The sequence below is a fragment of the Poecilia mexicana genome, unplaced genomic scaffold (assembly GCF_051168715.1).
Source record: "Poecilia mexicana isolate PSO_F unplaced genomic scaffold, ASM5116871v1 scaffold_19, whole genome shotgun sequence".
In the NCBI taxonomy this organism is placed as follows: Eukaryota; Metazoa; Chordata; class Actinopteri; order Cyprinodontiformes; family Poeciliidae; genus Poecilia; species Poecilia mexicana.
Window position 1 is genome coordinate 10,526,340 of NW_028263388.1, and position 20,576 is coordinate 10,546,915.

General features: G+C 39.7%; 1 protein-coding gene across 3 annotated transcripts in view; it reads right to left on the bottom strand.

The window, feature by feature from the left end:
• Positions 1–20,576, bottom strand: part of grid1b (glutamate receptor, ionotropic, delta 1b) — a 439,103-nt gene that overhangs the window by 165,189 nt on the left and 253,338 nt on the right. For all 3 annotated transcript variants that reach the window (XM_088016453.1, XM_088016451.1, XM_088016450.1), the window contains one exon: positions 13,922–14,206. In XM_088016453.1, coding sequence (XP_087872579.1) covers positions 13,922–14,206 — 285 coding nt within the window. The remainder of the gene's footprint in view (positions 1–13,921; positions 14,207–20,576) is intronic.

Genomic DNA, 20,576 nt, shown 5'->3' on the forward strand with positions numbered 1-20,576 from the left:
TTAATGTTTTGCTGAACAATTGTCTACTAAGAGCAAAACCAGCCATTTGTGGAGAATTTGATGAAAAACAAATTTTCTTCTCTACAAAAAAGGGGTCAGAACAACTTAGGCTTGCAAAGTTGCAGCTAAATGAGGCACAAGACATTCAGCAGCAATGTCTTTTTGCAAACTTACTGAGCTTAAGTTATCGCCTCAGTGTCTCGACAGACTGGAGGCGAAGTCGCTCCATCTCCATTCATTTCCTACCGAACTGAGTCTTTTGCCCTTCTCCAGCTGGGAAACCGTCAAATTTTGTTCATGTGAAATCTCAAGCTTGTACACGTAGATGGGCACATGCGTTTGTCGCTTCCCATGTGTCGAGCCCACTGTGCCTAGTTAAACCAACACAGCATAACCAAATAATTACCTCATACTAACTTGTGGACTTGTTTTGCACTAACAGAACCTGAGTAGTTTGTTGTCATTAATACAAAAAAAAAAAAAAAAAACAATGCTAATGTCAAATTTGAGGCTGGAGCATACTAACGGCCATAGCTTGGATCAAACCCGACCATCTACAGGATGACTCTATAATACACAAATCTATAGATTTGTGTTTAGCTTTTTGTACATATCAGCAGGAGATCTGATGGCAGTAGAAGCGTCTATTTTTGTAAGATTTCAAATAAATCCCTTAAGTGATGTCAAAAACACAACAATAAAGAAATACAAGTTGGACGTTTCTGTTCCACACATGTACATCTTTATCTCTCGGTCGATATCTTTGCCAGCGTTTCCCCAGAGGACGACCGTCTTTTTGGCCCGATGGAGATCTTTGATTGGGCGTTGATGGAAAACACCTTCCGCCCAGAATGCACCGCAGCTCCGACCGACTCTCCCTCCGCCGATTTGGCCGGCCGGTGTGTGGCCAGTGTGACATTTCGAGGTTGGCTGAGCTGCTGTGTCACGGTCAGTGGAGCCACAAAACAACGGCCTCATTGATACCCTCGCTGAAGGGCAGAAATCAATCCCGCACTCGCCAGTGATTGTGTGAGCTGCCAGAGATATTTCTTTTCCTCCTTTCCTCCTTTCAGCGGCGAGGTCCAAGAAAATTGATGATGTTTAGCTACAGAGTTTGTCAGTAACGCGTAAAAAAAGAGAGATATGGAAAATCACGAGAAAAATCCACTTGGCTCTGCATGATGCATGGCTTGCTAACACACTTGGTCCTGTTGATCTTTGTGTCTGGGAGATCTGTTGAATTAATTGCAGAAGATGCGTCCAGTGCTTCAGTGGAAAGCTGGACATCCGGAAAGGGACCCAAATGGACTGTTAAGAGTCTTAGTTCTTATGAAAGTTGTTCACAGAAGAAGAAGATGCAGAATTCATTTTGTTGAACGTTGCAAAATGTGGAGAGTAACGTTAAGTAAAATATACAAAAAGCCAAATTCATGTTCCACCGCTGGATTAAGAGGTTAAAGGTAAGATAAGGTCATTTTATTTACATAGCACATTTTCAGTAACAAGGCATTTCAAAGTGCTTTAAAAGAATTAGAATGAAATACAAACAAAATAATAAAACCAAAAGGAAGACAAAGAGACGAACGTATAAAACTGCATATTGCCCCCCCACATTTAATAACAATAAGTAGTCCATCATTTACAAACTAATAGGGGTTTCTCTGGATTATTGTTCTGATGAAACTAGATTTTGGTTCTCCTTGTTAGGTAAGATTAGTGAGGTACAAAATTAAATGTTGGCTCTCCAAGTTTGGTTCCGTTACTAAGAATGCAATTAAATGTTGGTTCCGGTTATTCTGGGTTGAGTTCTATATTTGTACAAAATAAAACTAAATGTTTGATTCTTGTTCTGGGTTGTTAAGTAGATGGTTCTTTCTATGTAAATGTCAAATATTCAGTGCCCACGTCCTACTACAACTTAGTAATTAGATGGTAAAAACATCTAATTTTTACCATCTGAAATTAGATGGTAAAACATGAAAATGTGATATTTTCATGTCAGGTAATAGGAAAATATCACATTATCTGACAATTACCTGGTGATAACAGCTAATAGTCATATGCAACATATAACAGCTGGTAAATTTGCACCAGCACATCCAGTAACTACAATGTGGAGCTGAAATATTACATATTCTTCAATTAACTACCTGTTTTTTCAGAGCTGTAGTAGGCACTGCTGTCAGTCTATGTGTTTCTGATGAAAAGGTTGGTTTTTTTGTTGTTGTTTTTTTTAAAACATTCAGACCTGAGCAGAGCCTCAGTCTGACTACGGTTGTGTTCAGATTGATGTAGTTTCAGGTTGACTGGATCCCCCTTGGCTTTGCTTTTTCAGGTGCAATATATCAAACTAAAATCCAAAGAAAAATGAACATAGTGTTAGTCAGCATTAGCATTTTCAATTAATTTCCCTTGGGATTAATGAATTTTTTTTTTTTTTCATTGAATTAAACCGAATATCAATCCAAACACCTATTATTTCTAAACAAGCTGCTGCATTTAAATAATTAGATCAATAAAACATCAAGCAGACAATGTTGATAATTGGCTTCTGGAAAAAAAAATGGTGGATGGTTATGAGTGTGTGTGTGCATGGTAGTTTGTCATGTGTGTGTCCTAATGTTGAACTGTGATAGACTGGCAGACTATGCTTCCTTCCTGTCAGCCAGTGAGTGGATTCACCAGCCCCTCAGCCAACCTTCAGTGATAAGCAAGGATGGAAAATGTATATATGGATGAGTGAGTTTTACACCTCTGGAGTGTTGAGTTTAATTGCATTTGTCTAGCTGCTTTTGGCTTCACTACAGGTATTTCTGTTTTCCTTCTAGATTGACTTTCTCCAGTCCTGATTTTCCTTCTACTGACTATGAACACGTGCTAACCAAGTTATGAATATTTTGTTTTAGTTGAGCAATAAAACGCAACGGACCAAAATATATGTATGCATTTAAAAAAAAATAAAAAATAGATAAATCCCATTAACCCATCAAACTTTCCTGTTTATTACATTAATTAAATCTAAACAAATTGAAATTAAAAACATACAGTTTCTCAATATCATTAAACACCAAAATGATTCAAGAAAGATTGGGTTTTTTATTTCATTTTAGTGCCACCCAGCTTGATAATTGTGTCAGATTTTAGTTTTTTCCTGACCTACACAATAGATCAAACTGCAATATTAACACTGACATGCATAGTATCACAACACAATATATAAGTATAAACAGTATTTATTTTTTTACCATGTATTCAGTGTCTACATACAAAAAATAAAATATGTCACCAACTGGATGCACATTCACCATCTTTTACGCCAAAACCTGATTTTGCTCAAAATGATCATTTTGAGCGTATATTTCTGTTTGTCAAATTGATTTTTTTTTATTGGTCTGATGTAATATTCTGATTTTAAATGTCATGTTTTAATTAACTGTAAGCAGAAAATAATCATAATAAAGCAAAGTAAAGGTCTTCAATCATCCACCTGTGTGTAATTAATCTGTAATTAAACTTACTGATAAAGTTCCTAAAATAAATGGACCTGGCAATAATAGAATTTATTGGACTGTTCAGAGCTTTTTCTACAGATTCATTTATTTATAATTTAAACATATGTGGTAATTTTTTGGAGGGGGCAGGATATGAAAGAAGAGTTGCAGATATTAAAGTTGAATATTAAATCATAAAAAGCCGTAGCCTGCCTTCAGTCTGTTTCACTCAATGTTAGAACAGATCAACCTGATGTTATTTGAATAATAATAAAAAAAAACTTCCAAGAATATATTACAATATCCCCGTTTCAGACGACTCGACAAACACCAGACAGATGTACAAAATAAAGAAAAGTAAAGAGGAGACTCCAGAGAAACACTGCAAGACATGAAAGAAAATGAATAGTTTGAAAGCCACACACTAATAATATGTGGGATGAGTATATGTCCAAGAAAAGAGATAACTCACTTACACAAAGACCTGGGAGACAATTTTTAACAGCTTTATGAAATGTTTAGGGTTTTTTTTCCACCACACATCATCGCATTCTACTAAAACCATCGCAAGCGCCAAACTGACATTTCTGAATGGATTTTGTTGGCTCGGCGGGGATCAGGGCGAAAATGCAAAAGCAAAAGAAGCAGAATTGGTGGGAGACGGCGCAGGCAATACTGACGGAGTGGGCCGGAGGAGGATGGAAGAAAACAGAAAGATATTCGGAGGAGTGCGTGGGGGTGAAGGGAGTGGAGGCTGGCCACTGCAGGAGAGCAGGAAGAGAGGCGGCTGTCTGAACACAGAGAGATTATTAAAAGGCCATCAGGGGAAGTGAAAACCTTTACTGACCTTTGTTAGTGTTTTCTAAAGCCTGCCGCCATGTAGAAACAGTGTGTCCTGAACTAAACACCAGAAGAAGCTGAACGATCAGGCGTCGTAGTAGAAACTGTCGAAACGTAATCAGGAGGAGTGAGAGCATAAGGATATTTAAGATCTAGGAAATAAAGCAGGAAATCTTTAGGAGTTTTCCTGAAGATGAAGGAAAGAAAAAACAAAAAAACGATGAGGGAAAGGTCAGATTGGAATAGTTTCTTTAATCATCATCACGGTCGGCTGACAGTCAGAACGGGCCCGTAAAGGCTCGGCCAGACAGCCAAAGCAGGAAGCCCATCTGCTGCTCGTGTCCCTCAACAATGAGGCTCTAATCTAAATAGATGGGCCGGCTGCTCCACTCACACTTATAATGGCTTTGCTCATCACACACGGTGAGGAGGGGATGAAGATGAAGAGCAGGAAAACGGGGACGGCAAACGGCAAGAGGAAGACGCATCGAGGGCGTTTGCGCTCAATGTTGGTGTCAGCTAACTTCGGGATAAGTTCGGTTGGAAAACCCGAAGTTCCAAGACTATGCTTTTATCTACATTTCTATGATTTTTGCATTTCGAATGAGCAATCTCACAACACTTTCTGGTAAACTATGCTGCCATGTTGTGTTAACTGTTTAAATATGCTAAGATTCGCTGGTAAGACGTACAAAACGCTTATCTCGTTTCAACCGGGACAGAAGAGGGAGCACAGAACAGCAGCGAGGAAGAACTGGCGGATCAATAAAGTTGTGTGATTAAGTCCCAGAGAGGAGTTTCAGCTTTTGCAATGCATGCTTTGGCAAAGTGAATTTGCCCTCTGAAGGGACAATTAAGTTTGAAATGGAAAACCAATAAAGGCTGGACGCTGATGAGGAATCTTTGTACGGATGGGAGAGCGAGCAAAGGAAACTTGCAGAAGGTTTGCAGATTGTGAGAAATACCCCAAATGTGAAGCTATTATAGCTTTGAAAATAACGAGGATACGCTGTGGTTAATACACTTATTACAAATATGTAAAAAGTATCAAAGAGATATCCAAGATAATCCAAATTCTTTAGTCCCACTTCCCAAAGCTCTCCTCCAGTGAGACTCCTTACTCTCATTACAGATCACAATACCATCTGTATATATGTATATATATATATATATATATATATACATATATATATATATATATATATATATATTAGAGGTGTGCCGATCGATCGGTCACCGATTATAATCGGGCCGATTTTTGTGAAAAAGTGCATGATCGGTTATCGGCGATCGTTGGCTCTTGTTGCCGATACCGATCACCTGCATCTCATTTCCAACCTGCCTGTGCAGCTGGTCTCCTCTTTCCTTCACTGCGCAAACACGCAGCAACAAATCTAAACAAATAACCCGCAAAATTATTTAAGTCTTCGAGCTGCGATGTAAGACGCTGGTTCTGCTCTCCTGTTGAACCGCTGCTACGCTACAGGTAGTAATATTTCACAGACGGAGCTTCGCTTCTGCTCCACCTGGTAGTGACTCTCACACCGAACCTCTGCTTAAAGCTGCAGCATCTAACCTAAAAATATACATTTTACATACGTATTAAAACTTTCGCTGTCCTAACATGAGAGATAATCTCTGAAAAAATAATCGATCTCCTCCCTGTTCTGCATAATCACTCCGCTCAGTCAGAAACAGCCAATCAGAGCTAGCAGTAATCAGCTAGCCGCTATGCTAACAGGAAGTTTTCATTCAGTAACTCAGGATTGTTTATTTTAATGGAACCATTCCCTTTGAATGTTAAGTTTTATACTTGAATTTTTTGGCAATGTTGAGAGGTTTTATTTTGGCTCTTTGCATTATTTAGCCTCTTCAGAGCTTTCATATGTTATCAGTCTGTTAAAGATAGCACTACCAATAGCAGTACAATTTGCACAATGCCTGTTTTGTTTAGTTTTCTTCTTGAAAAAAGTTATTAAAAACAAGTTTTCGTCTAAATTAAGGTGAATTCATGGTTCCTTTTTCCACATAATGTAACCGGTAGGGTTTATGATAAAAAAAAATATATATATACATATATATATATATATATATATATATATATATATATATAGGGGACCAAGTTAATAACTTGTTCCCATTGCTTCTCATACTTCCCTTCTGCACCATGAACAGTTTTATACCAATGTACTTTCATGCAAAGACAACTGTTGTGTCATTGAAGTATTTTAACAAATATGGTGCAAAGTAGAGATTATGAATTCTAATCTAACATTTAAATACCATCATTATTATTTTCCAAAACAGCATTATATCATCATCATCATCATTATCATTCTGGTGTAAAACATTCATCAGAGTTATTTTCCGTTCCATTTCTCTACGATTATAGATTAGTTTCAATAATTATATGACGAAGGAGGTATGAAACATCTCATGGCACATTGCTCAGTTTCACAGCCAAACATGCTGGCCTCAAAGCAACCAGTAACGATGAAGTACGAAATGGCCAGATGCTATATTTACAAAAAAAGAAGTAAAAAAATTCTGATTAATATGTTCTGAAAAAGAATTTGGACGCCGACCTTTGAACTCACCTCAAGTCCAGCGTAGAGGGTCAAATCAAAAGCTTAAATCTCAGCACTTTAGCATCCACGCCCCTCCCCTGCTGCTCGGATGATTAACATCCAGACATTAGAGTGTTCCCTCGGAGAAAACAAACTGAGACTAAATGCATTTTCTCCACACACACACACACACACACACCCTGATGTTGCCTCAGTTAATTGCCGAGCGCTGCAGTGGGATCACACAGCGCAGCATGTCTCCGCCACACTAGACATGGAAAACATCCATTTTTCCACTTAAAAAATGATTTTCAATAGAATAATCTAAATCAGCTCTAAAGCGGGTGCTTCAGGTCCATTTAACAATCCAAGAAAGCCAGACGCACAAGCTCATAAGAACCCACTGTGACTGCTGCGGTGTCGGAATAATTACAGGGAACTCGTCGGGATGGAGTTTGACTGAATGCGGAGTCTGAGACTTAATAAGCGCTGCCTCATTACTCTGCGCATCTCTGTTGGAAACGATTCAAACCTGTACGCAAGTGTTTAAAAACACTCAGAAACAGACAGAAATGCAAGTGATTTAAATCTAGTCCCACAAACTGCTGGACATTTGATGTCCCAAGCAGACGCACCTGTATGTCTTTTCTAACTGAACTCGTTCCGATATCATTTTTACCTGCTCAATGACAAACAAACAGAAGAAGTGGTTTCATATTTAAAGTCTATAAAGCAAACTTCTTGATGATTTGTTCCAGCAGCGAATACTCGCATGTAAATCTGTGTAGATACTGAAACTCCAAGGGTCAAAGAAGAAGAAGAAAAAAAAAAAAAGAAGTGCAGCATTTCATCGAGAACCGATTAACTAGTTCTTTCTCGGCACCGATTTTGAACTTGATCTATAGAAACCGCTGCTTTCAACAGAAGCTTGTGTGGCGTGTGGCTGGTTCATAAAGGCCAGCAGCCGGTCAAAATGTTTAAAATCTGGAGTTTAGTTTTTGATCTATCTAATTAGTGAAAAAAAAAAAAAAAACTTCAGCATAATTAAAATGTTAGTTAGGCATCAAATTAGCGAGCCGACTCTTCTTCACAGTTTGTTGATATCACCTGTCGCAGGTTTACGCTGTTCAAAGCTTCGCACTGAGCCGCGTCCACAGCTGATCATTTCCTCTTGATCCCACAAATGCCACTTCTGGCTCGGCTGGAAAACACTGTTGGTGTCCATATCAACCGGATGGCATTATTAAGTCCTGCTGTAAACACGGTGGTTTTTTCAGCGAATGCCTTTTCAGAGACTGTGAAGTTTCACAAACGACTTTCTGAGTTTTTCAGCGACCAAAAAGTGGAAGATTTTGAAAATCTCAGTTTGTGGTGGATCAGTGTAAGGCTAGATATCCAGAAATGATTATTAACGATACGCTGTCACCAGCATTGTTTTGCGTGTTGCTAAAAAATAACTGTTTTCCCTTTAGACTCAGATAACGAAGAGACGGATTGTTTTTCTACAGCTGAAAATTGTAGAATGTTTCTTAAAAAAAAAGAAAAAAAAGAGGCTTTTCTATTTCCAATTGGCAATTTCCATGTTTGAATGTTTCATGTTTTCAAAAACCAGGCATTTCCCTTGCTTCCGCATCAGACAGGTCATCCATGCTGAGGTTAGTTAAGGTGGCTCGAGATCCCTAACCCACGACGACACAATCCAATACCCAGTACAGTAAGTGTTGGCTGCCCTTGCTGATGTGACACAGACCAAAGGGAGACATCATTTTTATTGCCGGGTGACAAGCCAGACACACCTCAGACGAGAAGAACAAAGAGTGCTGCTGTCCGTGTTCCCAACGTTGACAGGAACGTACCGTTTGACTGGACCGGCTGATTACTGGCTTCCAGGACCGAGGAGTGACAACCCTCCAATTATTTATCTGTTTTATATGATTTATTCCTACAATACTGGAAAAAAAAACAAAAAAACAAGAACATCTTGTTCCATTACAGCCAAACATTATCTCCTGTTGCTGATTGGTGCATCAGGTCACACTATCAGAGGTAACGCTGCGACGGCCGCACCTGGTTGGTGGTTTCAGCTGATGTGTCCACATCTGCGACAGCCACAAGTCGAAGAAGTGAGAAACAGATTTACTTCTGGGATTTTTAAGAGAACAAAAGTTGATTGAAGAAAAAAAAACCAAATGAGATTACTACTGGGTTGGTGAACTCAATGAGACCGACATATCGATTATATCATATTGTGGTGAGATTTAAAATAGCGCAAATCCTTACATAACTTACACACACACACAAAATACAGTGGTTTATAGTGAATTTTTGAGTCTATAATCCCTGGACTACATCAGCTAAGCATCTTCAGTGTATGGATTTTTAAGCTAATAATATCAACATTGCTTCTGAAATGAAGTTGAGAGAGCTACAATATCGTCAAGCTGTTCATACGTCATGAGTTCTCTAAATAAAATGTGCCTCGAACTCAACGGCATCGCTGAGTTCTCACGACGTCGGAGGACGCCTTAAACCTACAAAGCTCAGCTCCCTGCAACGGATGATGATAGGCTGCAGCTTGTGTGTTTTCAAGCACAAACCGGCTGTTTCACAGTTTTGGAGAAAAATTGCTGGAGAAACTTTATAAACAAGATCCGAGGACCATCGAACCACCTGCTGTGAAACACTCACCAATTAATCTCATGTGATTAACTGCAAAGCTTCAAAACGTGACCAAGCACAGTGGCGGATTCTGTCGAGTCGATTCATTCGGGTTCAAAAAGTCTACTCCAAAATTCTGCTTCTATGTAAGGATTTGCTACAAAATTCATACAGCTCCCGCTAACCCCCCAAAAAAAACACGTTTAATATCGTTCTAAACCCTTGATAGGATATTGATCTTTCCTCAAAATCTCCTTCTTACGGGAACAAAAACTCAAGTGCGTTATTGTGTTTCATCCTTCAAAAATGCCCAGATGGTTGACAGTTCAGTCCGTTTGTTCCCCACCTGCCGTCACAATAAAAGCCTGAGCTCGACGCCCGGCTGAGGAGTCCTTTGTGACAGAGTCCCCCCGCTGACCCGGCCGGGACCAGAGGTTCTCCCAGAGCTCTCATCACGCTGACTGACACGTGTTCGTATCGGAGCTAGAGGGCAGCCTGACATCAAGGAAAACCGTTTGTTAAATCTGTCCACAGACTCTCGGTTTCATAGTTGAGGTGACTATTTTTTTTCCCCAACATGGGAAAAATAAAAAATATGATTTTAATCACGTTTTTTGTTTCTTTTTAATTAAATTTTTGACTCAATGAAACCATCTTTAAAAAAAAAAAAAAAGCTTTCAGTTCAATGGTAAACCCAGATATTTATCAGTAATGTTATCTGCTGGCAAAGCACTCTGGCATTCCAGGAAGCAAAAAAATAAAAATAAAATAATAATAATAATAAAAGATAAAAGCAGAGTGTCACAGACGTGTTTGGGAATTTTCGACCATCAGTGATGCAGAAGCTGGAAACAGACGGGTCATAAACGGCTCACAAAGGCCGTATTTCCATCGATAACCTTTTTTGCCGCTTGCTCATTGCATTGAGGGTTTTAAGCTGCATTATGTCGCGCAATAATCTCGCAGCAAAAATAAATAAATAAAAAAATAAAAAATACAATAACGGTTGTGTTAAACCGTTTGAGCCTCGGAGAAAATGGAGGGATCGTTATGGGAAGAGGAACAGAGCAGCAACAAACCTCAGAGTAATAACAGCTGAGATCAGCTCAGCAGGGAGACCAGAAATATGATAACACTGAACCTGCAGCTGCTGCATCTCCTACAACGTTCCTAAGCACACCACCAGAGAGAACGGACACATTATAAAAATATAAATAAATTAATTCATAAAAATAAAAAAAAATAAAGCCATTGTTTTTGGACCCCACACTGTGCTGCACAAGCTGCATCTACAACATTCATGAAGCTGTTATACTTTTTAAAGTTTTTTTTTTTTATTGAATTTAGTCTGTGAATCCCTCCAATTAAAACCCCAAATAAAGGAAAAAACACAAAGCGGTATAATTCATTCAAATTAAAAGAACTTTGGTCATTAAATAAAAATATAAAATGTTTTAACTTTACAACTTCTTTCCTCTGGCAGCAGCATCATTAGGCAGAAACAACAACAAAGCTGCTTTTTTTTTCACAGAAAAAAAAAACAAAGCAGCTTTAATTCAAACTTCCCAAATATGGTTGATTTGACTGCTGATCAATGCTCAGCTAGTGCTGCTAGCTTCAGGCAATATTTTAACTAAATCAAATAGCATGTGACCAAATGACATTCAGTGCTTCATGCTACTATCCAGGCTGCAGAAGACAACATAGCATGGCACCAATTTACTCAGAGTGGTTCAAGTGAGGCTAGTGATTGACTTCTTATAGTATTACTAACGTTTTCACAGACAACAATTCGCTATCAAACCTGCAGAAAGCATCTGAAAATGTTCTCTCTGGCGGTACAAAGATTTCCGGATAAAACCACTTGCAAGTTCACGATGTGCATGCAGGAGACGTGAAATCCAAAATAAGACCAAACTTAACAGGGTTTTTAAAAACAATAATGACCATCAGGTTGACATCCAAAACCAAGAGCACAGAGTTAACATCGAATTCAATGCTTTTGATTCAGCGTTTAAGTCAGTGAATAAATGTTTATCCAGGGACTAAAAGGTGAAGCAAAAAAAAATAAAATAAAATAAAATAAAATCAAGATCAGCTGCTAAGGACAACCACAACCCACTTGCCGAAGTTAATGATTAGAACTATAACTAAAGATATCCTGGACAGGTGAGCCCCGCTCCGCAGACACTCTGTGGAATGTAATGAAGCGATTAAGAGGACACATGGAAGTCATTTAAACATTTAATTATTTACTCTCTTTGAATCAGCTGGTTATGCGAAGATTCATGTTAAGGTGAATCTCACTGACAGCAGTGGGAGGTTGAGGTGTTGCATAGGGCACTTTAGAGGGGAATAGATATTACATTCTAACACATTTATTAATAAACACTCCTATATAGGTTATTTTTTCCCTCGTTCAAACCTCAGCTAAGTGGGTCGAATCGCCTTTTTGCCTGATGTTATTCATATCGTTCATGCATCCAAACCCAGCAGACTGCATACGTTTGCTAGGTTTTAACAATGTTTTTTTTTTTTTTCTTATCTCCGTCACTAAGGTGGCTCTTCGCATTAAGCGCCACAGAGTTTGGGGACCATCATTTTAGAGCACCTACGCATTTTAAGGACTTAACATTATGCGAGAAAGTACCCCATATTTTCTATTTGTTCATTTTATCATTCTAAGGTTTCTAATGTAGCTCTGATGCCTTAGCTTGAAATCCCTGTGGCCTGCAAGAGAGTATCCGAGAGGCTAAGCGCCCGCATCGCTCTGTGTCCCTGTATTGTAATTGCCACCATCCCTTATTGATCACACTGAAGAACCCATGAAGGCTAATGTGATTTCATTAAGATGCAATCAAAGTGAGCTATTCCAAACAAACATGCGGGAGAACCGGGCCCTAAAGTTTCACTGCAACAACCTCTCCCAGCCTGGAAACAGTGGAAATCATTGAGGCACTTAGAGCTTTTTCCTAATGGTTTTTCAATGATTTGCTCTCAGCTAATCCCTGAGAGTTCACGAGGTAAACAAAGTTAAGAAAAAAAAAAAGTGTAGTAAATCAGGTGGGATGAAATGTTTCGGATATAAAAATGAATCTAAAATGACGGTATGCAAGAATAAAGCGGGGCGCTTACAGAAACAATAGAGCGCAAGTCAGGAAACTCCAAACAAATGAAAAGCTGGCTTCCACAGCCAGAGGGAAAACACTCCGGTGTGTTTCTGCAAGCAGAGCTGCATCATCTGTCTCCAGAAGCTGGTGAGTCATCAAAAAGAGGCAGAGGCACCATGTGGCAATACGGTCGGAGACGCAGAGTTACCGCAACATCACAGCTGAGACTGAGAAATGGAAACAGGCGATGTTCAGATGAAACACATTTTGTTTGGTGAAACAAAATGTGTTTCATCAAAACAAAAGGATTCCTCAGACTAAATCAGAAAAAAAGAAAAACGTAACTCGGCACGAAGTGCAGCAGAAAAAAAGCAAACATCTGCATGTACCCCATCTCTGCCAGCAGCTGCACAAGTATTATATCAAACACCAAAGAGAAAAAAAAACAAAAAAAAAAACTAGAGCATCAGCTGCTGGGTAAATAGAGTGTGACAAATTAAAAGATCAACTTTTTAAATATTATCCAATTCAGGTGGATTCAGTTATTTAGCAGACGGGAGGGGCTTCATCACGAGTCAGATGTAAAACTAAGATCACCTCTAGCTTAAGCTAGGCTCCATCTGGAGTTGGAACGGAGAGATTTGTGCCCACTTGTATCAATACATCCGTAAACTTCTGAAGTGAATGTTTAAGTCAGTCCTACTGAGGCTTCAGAGAACTGGAGCAGAAAACAGGAGTGCTGCTCATTTCACCATTTCGTAATCGAGTCACTCAAACCGCGGCGGTCTTCAACAAACATTTCAATGTGTCAATTTGTCGCCTTCACAACTTGTGATTTGTTGTAAATTCACACGCTCAATTGGTCCAGAGTGAGAAAAGAAACAGAATAATTGGAAACAGCTCGTGCCTTATGGATTGTTCAAAAAATAATATGCAGAAACAAAACGAGAGATTTCTAATGCTTCCTCAATAAAGTAACCATCAACAGAAGTAAAATCATATCCAAATGTTCAGCAGATTTAAGTAGGATGGGACAAAACAGCAAAGTGTAGCTACAAAGCAACACATGCATTAGCAAAGGGGAGAACATTTTGATAAGAATACAAATAATTTATTCCAAACTATGCTCTCTGGAACAGAGCTGTTTTGTCTCATCTTTGATTTCCAATGCAATCGTCGCCGCTAAAGCACAGCCCTTGAATTTTTACCTCTGAGGTTCCACCAGAGCGGCAGGCAAAATGCGTCGACCCCTTACCGTACTCTATGTCGTAAAACACGATGAACTTCTGCCAGCGCAGCTCCTCCACCAGCGTCAGCATGACGTTGTTGAGGCGTACGGGCGGCCGGGCTGCCAGCGTGTAGCGCTGCCCGCCGGGGCTCGGGTTGAACTGGCAGGCCGTCCTGGGGGAGCCGTCGCCGTTCCTCTGGATGTAAAGGTGCGGGATGTGCATGGCGTCCGTCAGGGACTGCAGGGCGCTGGCCGAGGCGCAGCCTGTCGAGGTGACCAGCGCCAGGATGCCCTGGTTCATCAGCTCGCAGGCTGCAAAGGGAGACGAGAGAGATAAAGTATATGTCATTCCTCAATTTCCAGAGAAATAGGACAAACAGAGTCCAATGACGTCACTAGAGCATATTATGGAGGCTAAAAGTGAAAGTTTAACTACAAAAACTATTATAACTGACGCGTTTTGTATGCTGGGAGATTTTTCACCTGCAAGTTGCCAACCCAAATGAAGTAGGATTTACTGCAGAAATAGAAACCAAGTTCCTTCTCATCCTATTGCATGAGACGTTTCAAAAAAGAGAACAAAATGGCCTTCACAGACTTCAACAGAGCCCTGACTGCAGGTGTCAGCTACCCGCTGCATTTCATCTTAAACAGGCAAAACCCAAGAAAACACATCCGACGGCGCACACACAAAAACATGGATGTAGACATATGACCTCAGTGTGGATGTAGCTCACTGCTGCAAACAGACGATCTAGACAGAAAACATCAAACGGCCTTGAATTGAATCTTCACTAAAACTCAAAAATGTGACGTTATTTAAACTAAACCAGATACCGGACCCGTTTCTGAGGATGGAGAATAGCAGAGGGATTGGTGAGAAACAGCAGACAGAGATCTTGGCTGGACATTTCTCGTTCTCTGAGCAGCTTCAGTTCTTTCTATCTGAACCACGACTTTGGGTCTTAAAGCCTTATTAAACTTTCATCACCTACATTTTGCTGCCAGTTTTCCGTATGTTTAGTTTTTTGTGGAATCTAAATTGAAATGTGTATGTGAAGATGAACTCGTGGCTGCAGACCAAATGTAACTATGGGTACAAAAAAATAAAATAAATGAAATAAAATAAAATCATATCCTTTATGATAGTCAAAAGTGCCACAGCCAATTATGAGGCATTGAAAAAAATTGGAAAAGGTCATAATTTAAAGCAATTGTGGCAAAAATGCCAACCAAAATAAAATATAATTTGTTGTGGAAAAAAAATAAATATATATGATGCTGTGCATTTTGATGGAACACGTTTATTATTCTCAGATTCTCAGATAGTTATTGCAGTCGTAAGCACAATTTTAATTACTTTTCTGGCAGATATTGTAAAACCAATATCATCCCAAAACATGAATATTAAAAACAAAATGAAAGCACTGATACAATAAAAAAGAGACAGAGTGAGTTCAGAAATAAGTTTTCATCCAAATTTTAATACCAAAATTCCTTGACTCCTCTTGGAGAGCTCTTGCTTTAAAGCAGGTACGTCAAACTGTTACAAGAACAAAAAAAAACTAAAGAAAATTTAAAATGACAGAAAGCAACAAAAACTGCACAACACATTTGTATCTCTTCCCCAAGGCTACGTACGCATCTTTGGTTCTAACAAATTACTTTAAGGTACCAGCAGGACGGGACAAAAATCAAATCAAAAATCAAATCCGTCCAGATTTTATTAGGATAAAGCTCACAAATGTCTCTCTATTCAGTTTGAAATGTATTCCATTTTGTTTGTGGGAAAATTTGTTCTGGTCTATTGCAACCAAAAGGTATGTTTGGTACCAAAACAAAGCAGCAAATCACTGAAGGGACATCCTACCAACAGTAAAGCACAGCGGTGGCAGCATCATGGAGCATGGATCAGCATCATCTTCCTCTGGAATTTGGATGTTGACTTGTTCCATATGTCACATAAAAGAGATGCTTCATCTTTTGGCACGACAACAACCCGAAGCATTCAGAACGCCACAAAAACAAAGAGCAGGTGTTCAGAGAACCAGACCAAAGAGTCGAGAACTGAATCCAAACTGAAGAGGGAGCTGCACAGATACTAAGAGGTTCTGTAATGTTTTTACTAAGTCAATCAGCTTAAAAGTAAAATAATTCACCAAATTATTTTTCTTTTTTTTTCTCCCATTCAATGTCTCCAATATGTTTCAATAGATGTAGAAGAAGAAGAAAAAATCAGAAATTATTCCGCTTCCCCGCCAGACAACACAAATCCTTCAAAGTTATTTCTCGAAAAGAGATTTCTTCCCTCATCGCGGATTCGATGTCCGTTGTTGGTTTTGGTTTCACCTCAAGAAAACTACTTCCAAACAACTTTGAGTTCCCAACATCAAACTGGAGCCGTGCGAAGGCTCTTTCACCTGCAGTGTTCAGACAAAAAGGTGTAGTTTAAGCCTTTTAGACACCTTTCATCTCCAGTTAGAGCCCAAGTTTCTCTGCAGGAGAAGATCTGTCCGGACTAAAAGGTCAAGAAATGCTTCAAAGGACAGCAGGAGTGTTATGACTGAGCTCCCACCAGGGGAAAAGATGAAATGGAGAAAAAAAAAAAAAAGAAGAAGAAGAGGCATCCGTACTGAGGCAGAGGAGCATAAAATGAAGGCTGGTCGCCTTCAAGGAAAAAGCAGGAAAACAGCAGCAGGAGAACAGCTGGCAGGTCGCAGGAATCCTGCTGCTTAATGTTTGATGAGTCAAACTTGGCTGAACTCGGGCTGACTCCCTCAGAGCTGAGAACAAACCGAGGACACGAGATCATCAACAGTCAGTCGCCTAAGTGCACCGAATCCATCTTTATTATGTGAAAGCTTCTGCTTTAGAGAGCAGCATCGTCTGCGTGTCTGTGATTTTTTTCTTCTTCTTTTTTTAAAGGAAGAGAAAATGCAATCAACCGAACTAATAGTTTTTAAGATAGCAGGACAAATGTTGCCTCTGACACAGGATCTAATGAACTAACTCTGATCTAATTAGCAAGAAGTTTGTTTTTTTCTGCCAGCCACTCTCTGGATGAGACTAAGATCATATTCTGAGTTTAGTTCATAATTATAAAATAAGATGCAACCACAAGATGTGAATCTCTAAAAGCTGCATGAAGTCTTCAAATAAGTTTTGAAGAACACGCTGCACCGCTTTGCAGTATTTTTCTGTTTGCAGCTCTATTTTCACACGTTTATAAATGTATGCTTCAAATGGCCAGGTGTAGTCCTTTGAACACAATGAACACTACTTTATTCCCAGATTCGAAAAGATAAAAAAAAATAAAAAATAAAATCTTCTCCTGGAAGCAAAATGCATATTCAAAGAAATGTATTTATGCCAAGAAGCCAAGGGTACAATTTGTATGCAGCTTAGTCCATTTGTCGTCCAGCAATGCTTCGATATCCAGAGAACATCCAAGTTAAGCCTTTTGGTGTCCGCTCTATAAAACTGAACCGATTACATCCTGATCACTGGCCTGCACAGGAACCAAATTATTTCCAAATCAGACCGTCCCTTTTGGGCGCGGAACTGTTTTGATCAGTCTGGTTAAAAATGCATTAGCCGCAACAGCGGCGATAATTAGGAGCGAACCCTGAAACAAACTGGAGGCACTTTGAAATAAATCACAGTGTGTTGCCACAAGTAATATTCACCTTTTCTTCAGCTGCCCGCAGACGAGGGAATAAACATTAATAATAAATGGCCAACATGACTGTCAACTCAAGCTCCATCAAAAAGATGTTTTTTTTTAATTTCCACTAAAGCAGTGGTGTCTAACTTCAGTTATCAAGGACTGGTTTAATGCACGTTTAGATTTTGATCCGCACTCAATTCAGACGGCTGAATTACCTTCGCAGCACATCGTTACGTTCCGCGGAGGACTGCTGATCAAATATTCATTTGGTGTGATGAACGGGGGGAAGCGTCTAAAACATGAAGGACACCAGCGCTTCTTGGCTGACTTTGAAAACTACTGTACCTGCGTCACGGGAAAGTTTATGTCACATCTGCAGCACGCCATCAGTCAGGCACTGATTGAAAGGAAAATGAAATTTTCGTGGTTTGGCTGCGGGCTTCGGACCAGCTGAACTGAAAATTACGCTCAAACTCCGATTTCGCCATCAAATATTCACACATGATGGATTCGGGCTTTAAAATTAGGCCAGCAACAATATTTTAGCAGGAATTGTAATTTACGATTTAACTTACAATGTACTGTGAAAAGAACTGACCCTCAAATCATTCATTTAAATCATTTCTATAATTTATATTATAGAATTTTTTTTTGATAATTATTCTTTGACTAATGTTTCAACTTCATAATAAATTTCAGTGGAGTTGAGATGGACTAAAGTGATAGAATAGTCTCAATTACATTCATTACTGTACAATACTCTATTTCAACAATAAAAAAAACTAAATGGAAGGGTCTGCCTTGAAAACCAACAGCATTTATGTTTTAAATTTTAAATCTCCACCTGGATATTTTTGCTTATTTTAATTGTACGCAGTTCTTTAAGTGTCCTGTCAGTAAATATATTTGCCAATTTATCTGTAACAACTGGAACTTCCAGTATCCAGCCAGTTATGTTTGCAATTTACCGTCTACTAAAGGAGTGGCCCTCAGATTAATTTCACTCCCTGCTACAGTGGGGGTGAAATTACTGTAATAACCAGACATTGGCTGGAAAGCGCAACGTCTCATCTTTCAGAAACCGTTGGAATTTTTCAGATAGCGCAAAGGGTGGAGGAATTACGGTACTGCAAATCCGTTTGGATCGCCGACGCTCCGTTTAATACTTAGAGGTTTAAATGGCAACTTGACATGTAGCTTTCAACAGACAAAAATGGCAGAGTAAATGACTGATGATACCTTAAGAATGTTTTTGTTTGCAAAAGACAATTCAGAGGAAACACCGGAGATGGCAGCTACAAACTCACTGACAGTAGCATACCTGAACTATCAGGGACAGCCTTTAGGCCAAACAGTCTACTCCTTCAGTGAATGAAAGAAGAAAGAAGTGAAAGCATAAGTGTGCTTCCACCGTCTCCTTCCTTACCGGCCTGGCACAGACTATTTGCACGTCCACCACTCAGTGCTGAACAGGTAATGTACGGTGAACTATCACTGCTCCTTCACATCTGCACATTGCCTCCCTGTAGCTCAAAGAAATGAGGTTTATGATAGCTGCGGATTAAAAAAACAAAATAAAAAAAACAAACAAAGATAAAACAGACCAAATGAGGTAGAAAGCTAATTCAGCCCGAGTTGAACAACTTAAGTGAAATTTCCGTCACAAGCACAACAGATTTCAGAAACAAGAAATAAAAACTAAACAAAGACCACCTGACTCTACACCGAATTGGTTTGAGCCACAGATGCATTATGGGACGGGAGAGAGAACAGCTTAGCTTTAGAGGTATCACATATTTTTCCAGTATTCCTTCACTTACCAGCACTTGACTTAAAGAAAAAAAAAAGCTCCAGGAGCGATCATGACTTTCTTTTATGTCTCTCCACAAGAGAAGAACAATCACCTGGTTAATGAGGCTCGGAGCAGCGGAGACTCCGACTAGCAGTCAGTCCGCCTCTGAAATCATTGAGCACCAATTAACACAGCACACCAGAAAGGGACTAATAGGTTCGGAGGCTTTAGATGCACAGTGCTGGTGGCTGCTAAGATAACTTCTCTGGCAGCCCGCTAAGATGATTTGGGCTGCGACGTGACTCAGTTGCTCTATGAGTCCGCAGTGAGTCACGGTTTCATCTGTGCTAAATGAAGCCAGCACAATATTTAGCTGGAGCGACTCCCTGTGCATCCTAATGACACTTACAGAGTGACTTGGAGCAGACGGCGGGAGACAAAGAGCATTAGGGCTGGGAGAAGACAAAGATCTCCCTCCCTCCACCCGGCTCCTCATTACTGGGATCCGTGGTCAATATCTTGCTCCTAAATTAGCTTACATAAATAAAGTATACTCCTCTTATCCTTCAGCAGAGGGTTATGGATTTAAATAACATTCCTTTGCATTTCATCAAGTCCTCCCGGGCAATTAGGCATGACTGTATAGATGACGGATCCGCGTTTGACATTACATCTAAACACCACATGGACAGTCAAAGTAGGAATCATTTGTTCAGGATTTAAGATTGTCCATCTGTATAAACTGTAGTCAAAAAAAAGACATGTATAAATAAGTGTTGCCGTTAAGAAAAGGAGCCTGGTCAAATCCTAACATCCATTTCCGTTACATGGTCACAATTGAGCTGTATTGCTTCAGGAACTTTAAACAGAGCGGTGCACCGCATCGGAAAGAAACTATTATTTTACATCCGCTGACAACGATCATTGGATGCAGCTGTTCTCTCCCCTACACACTAATTTCAAGGATCGTTGTTCTGCCAGAGACACATTTTTATGTCCGACGTCTCCCCGCTTAAGAAGTGCAAACTCCTGAGGCAGAACGTCTTTGCTACCGTCTCTCAGGGTCAGTCGACCAAATGGGAAGACGCTGAAACAGGGAAGAAGCCTTCTTTCAGAGGTCAGAAGAACACGTGACGAGAGGCAGCACTGAGCAGGTACTGAGGATTTGGAAATAGAAAAGGTCCGGCATACCTCATCGTCAATCCAGTGCTGTACCTGCCCTA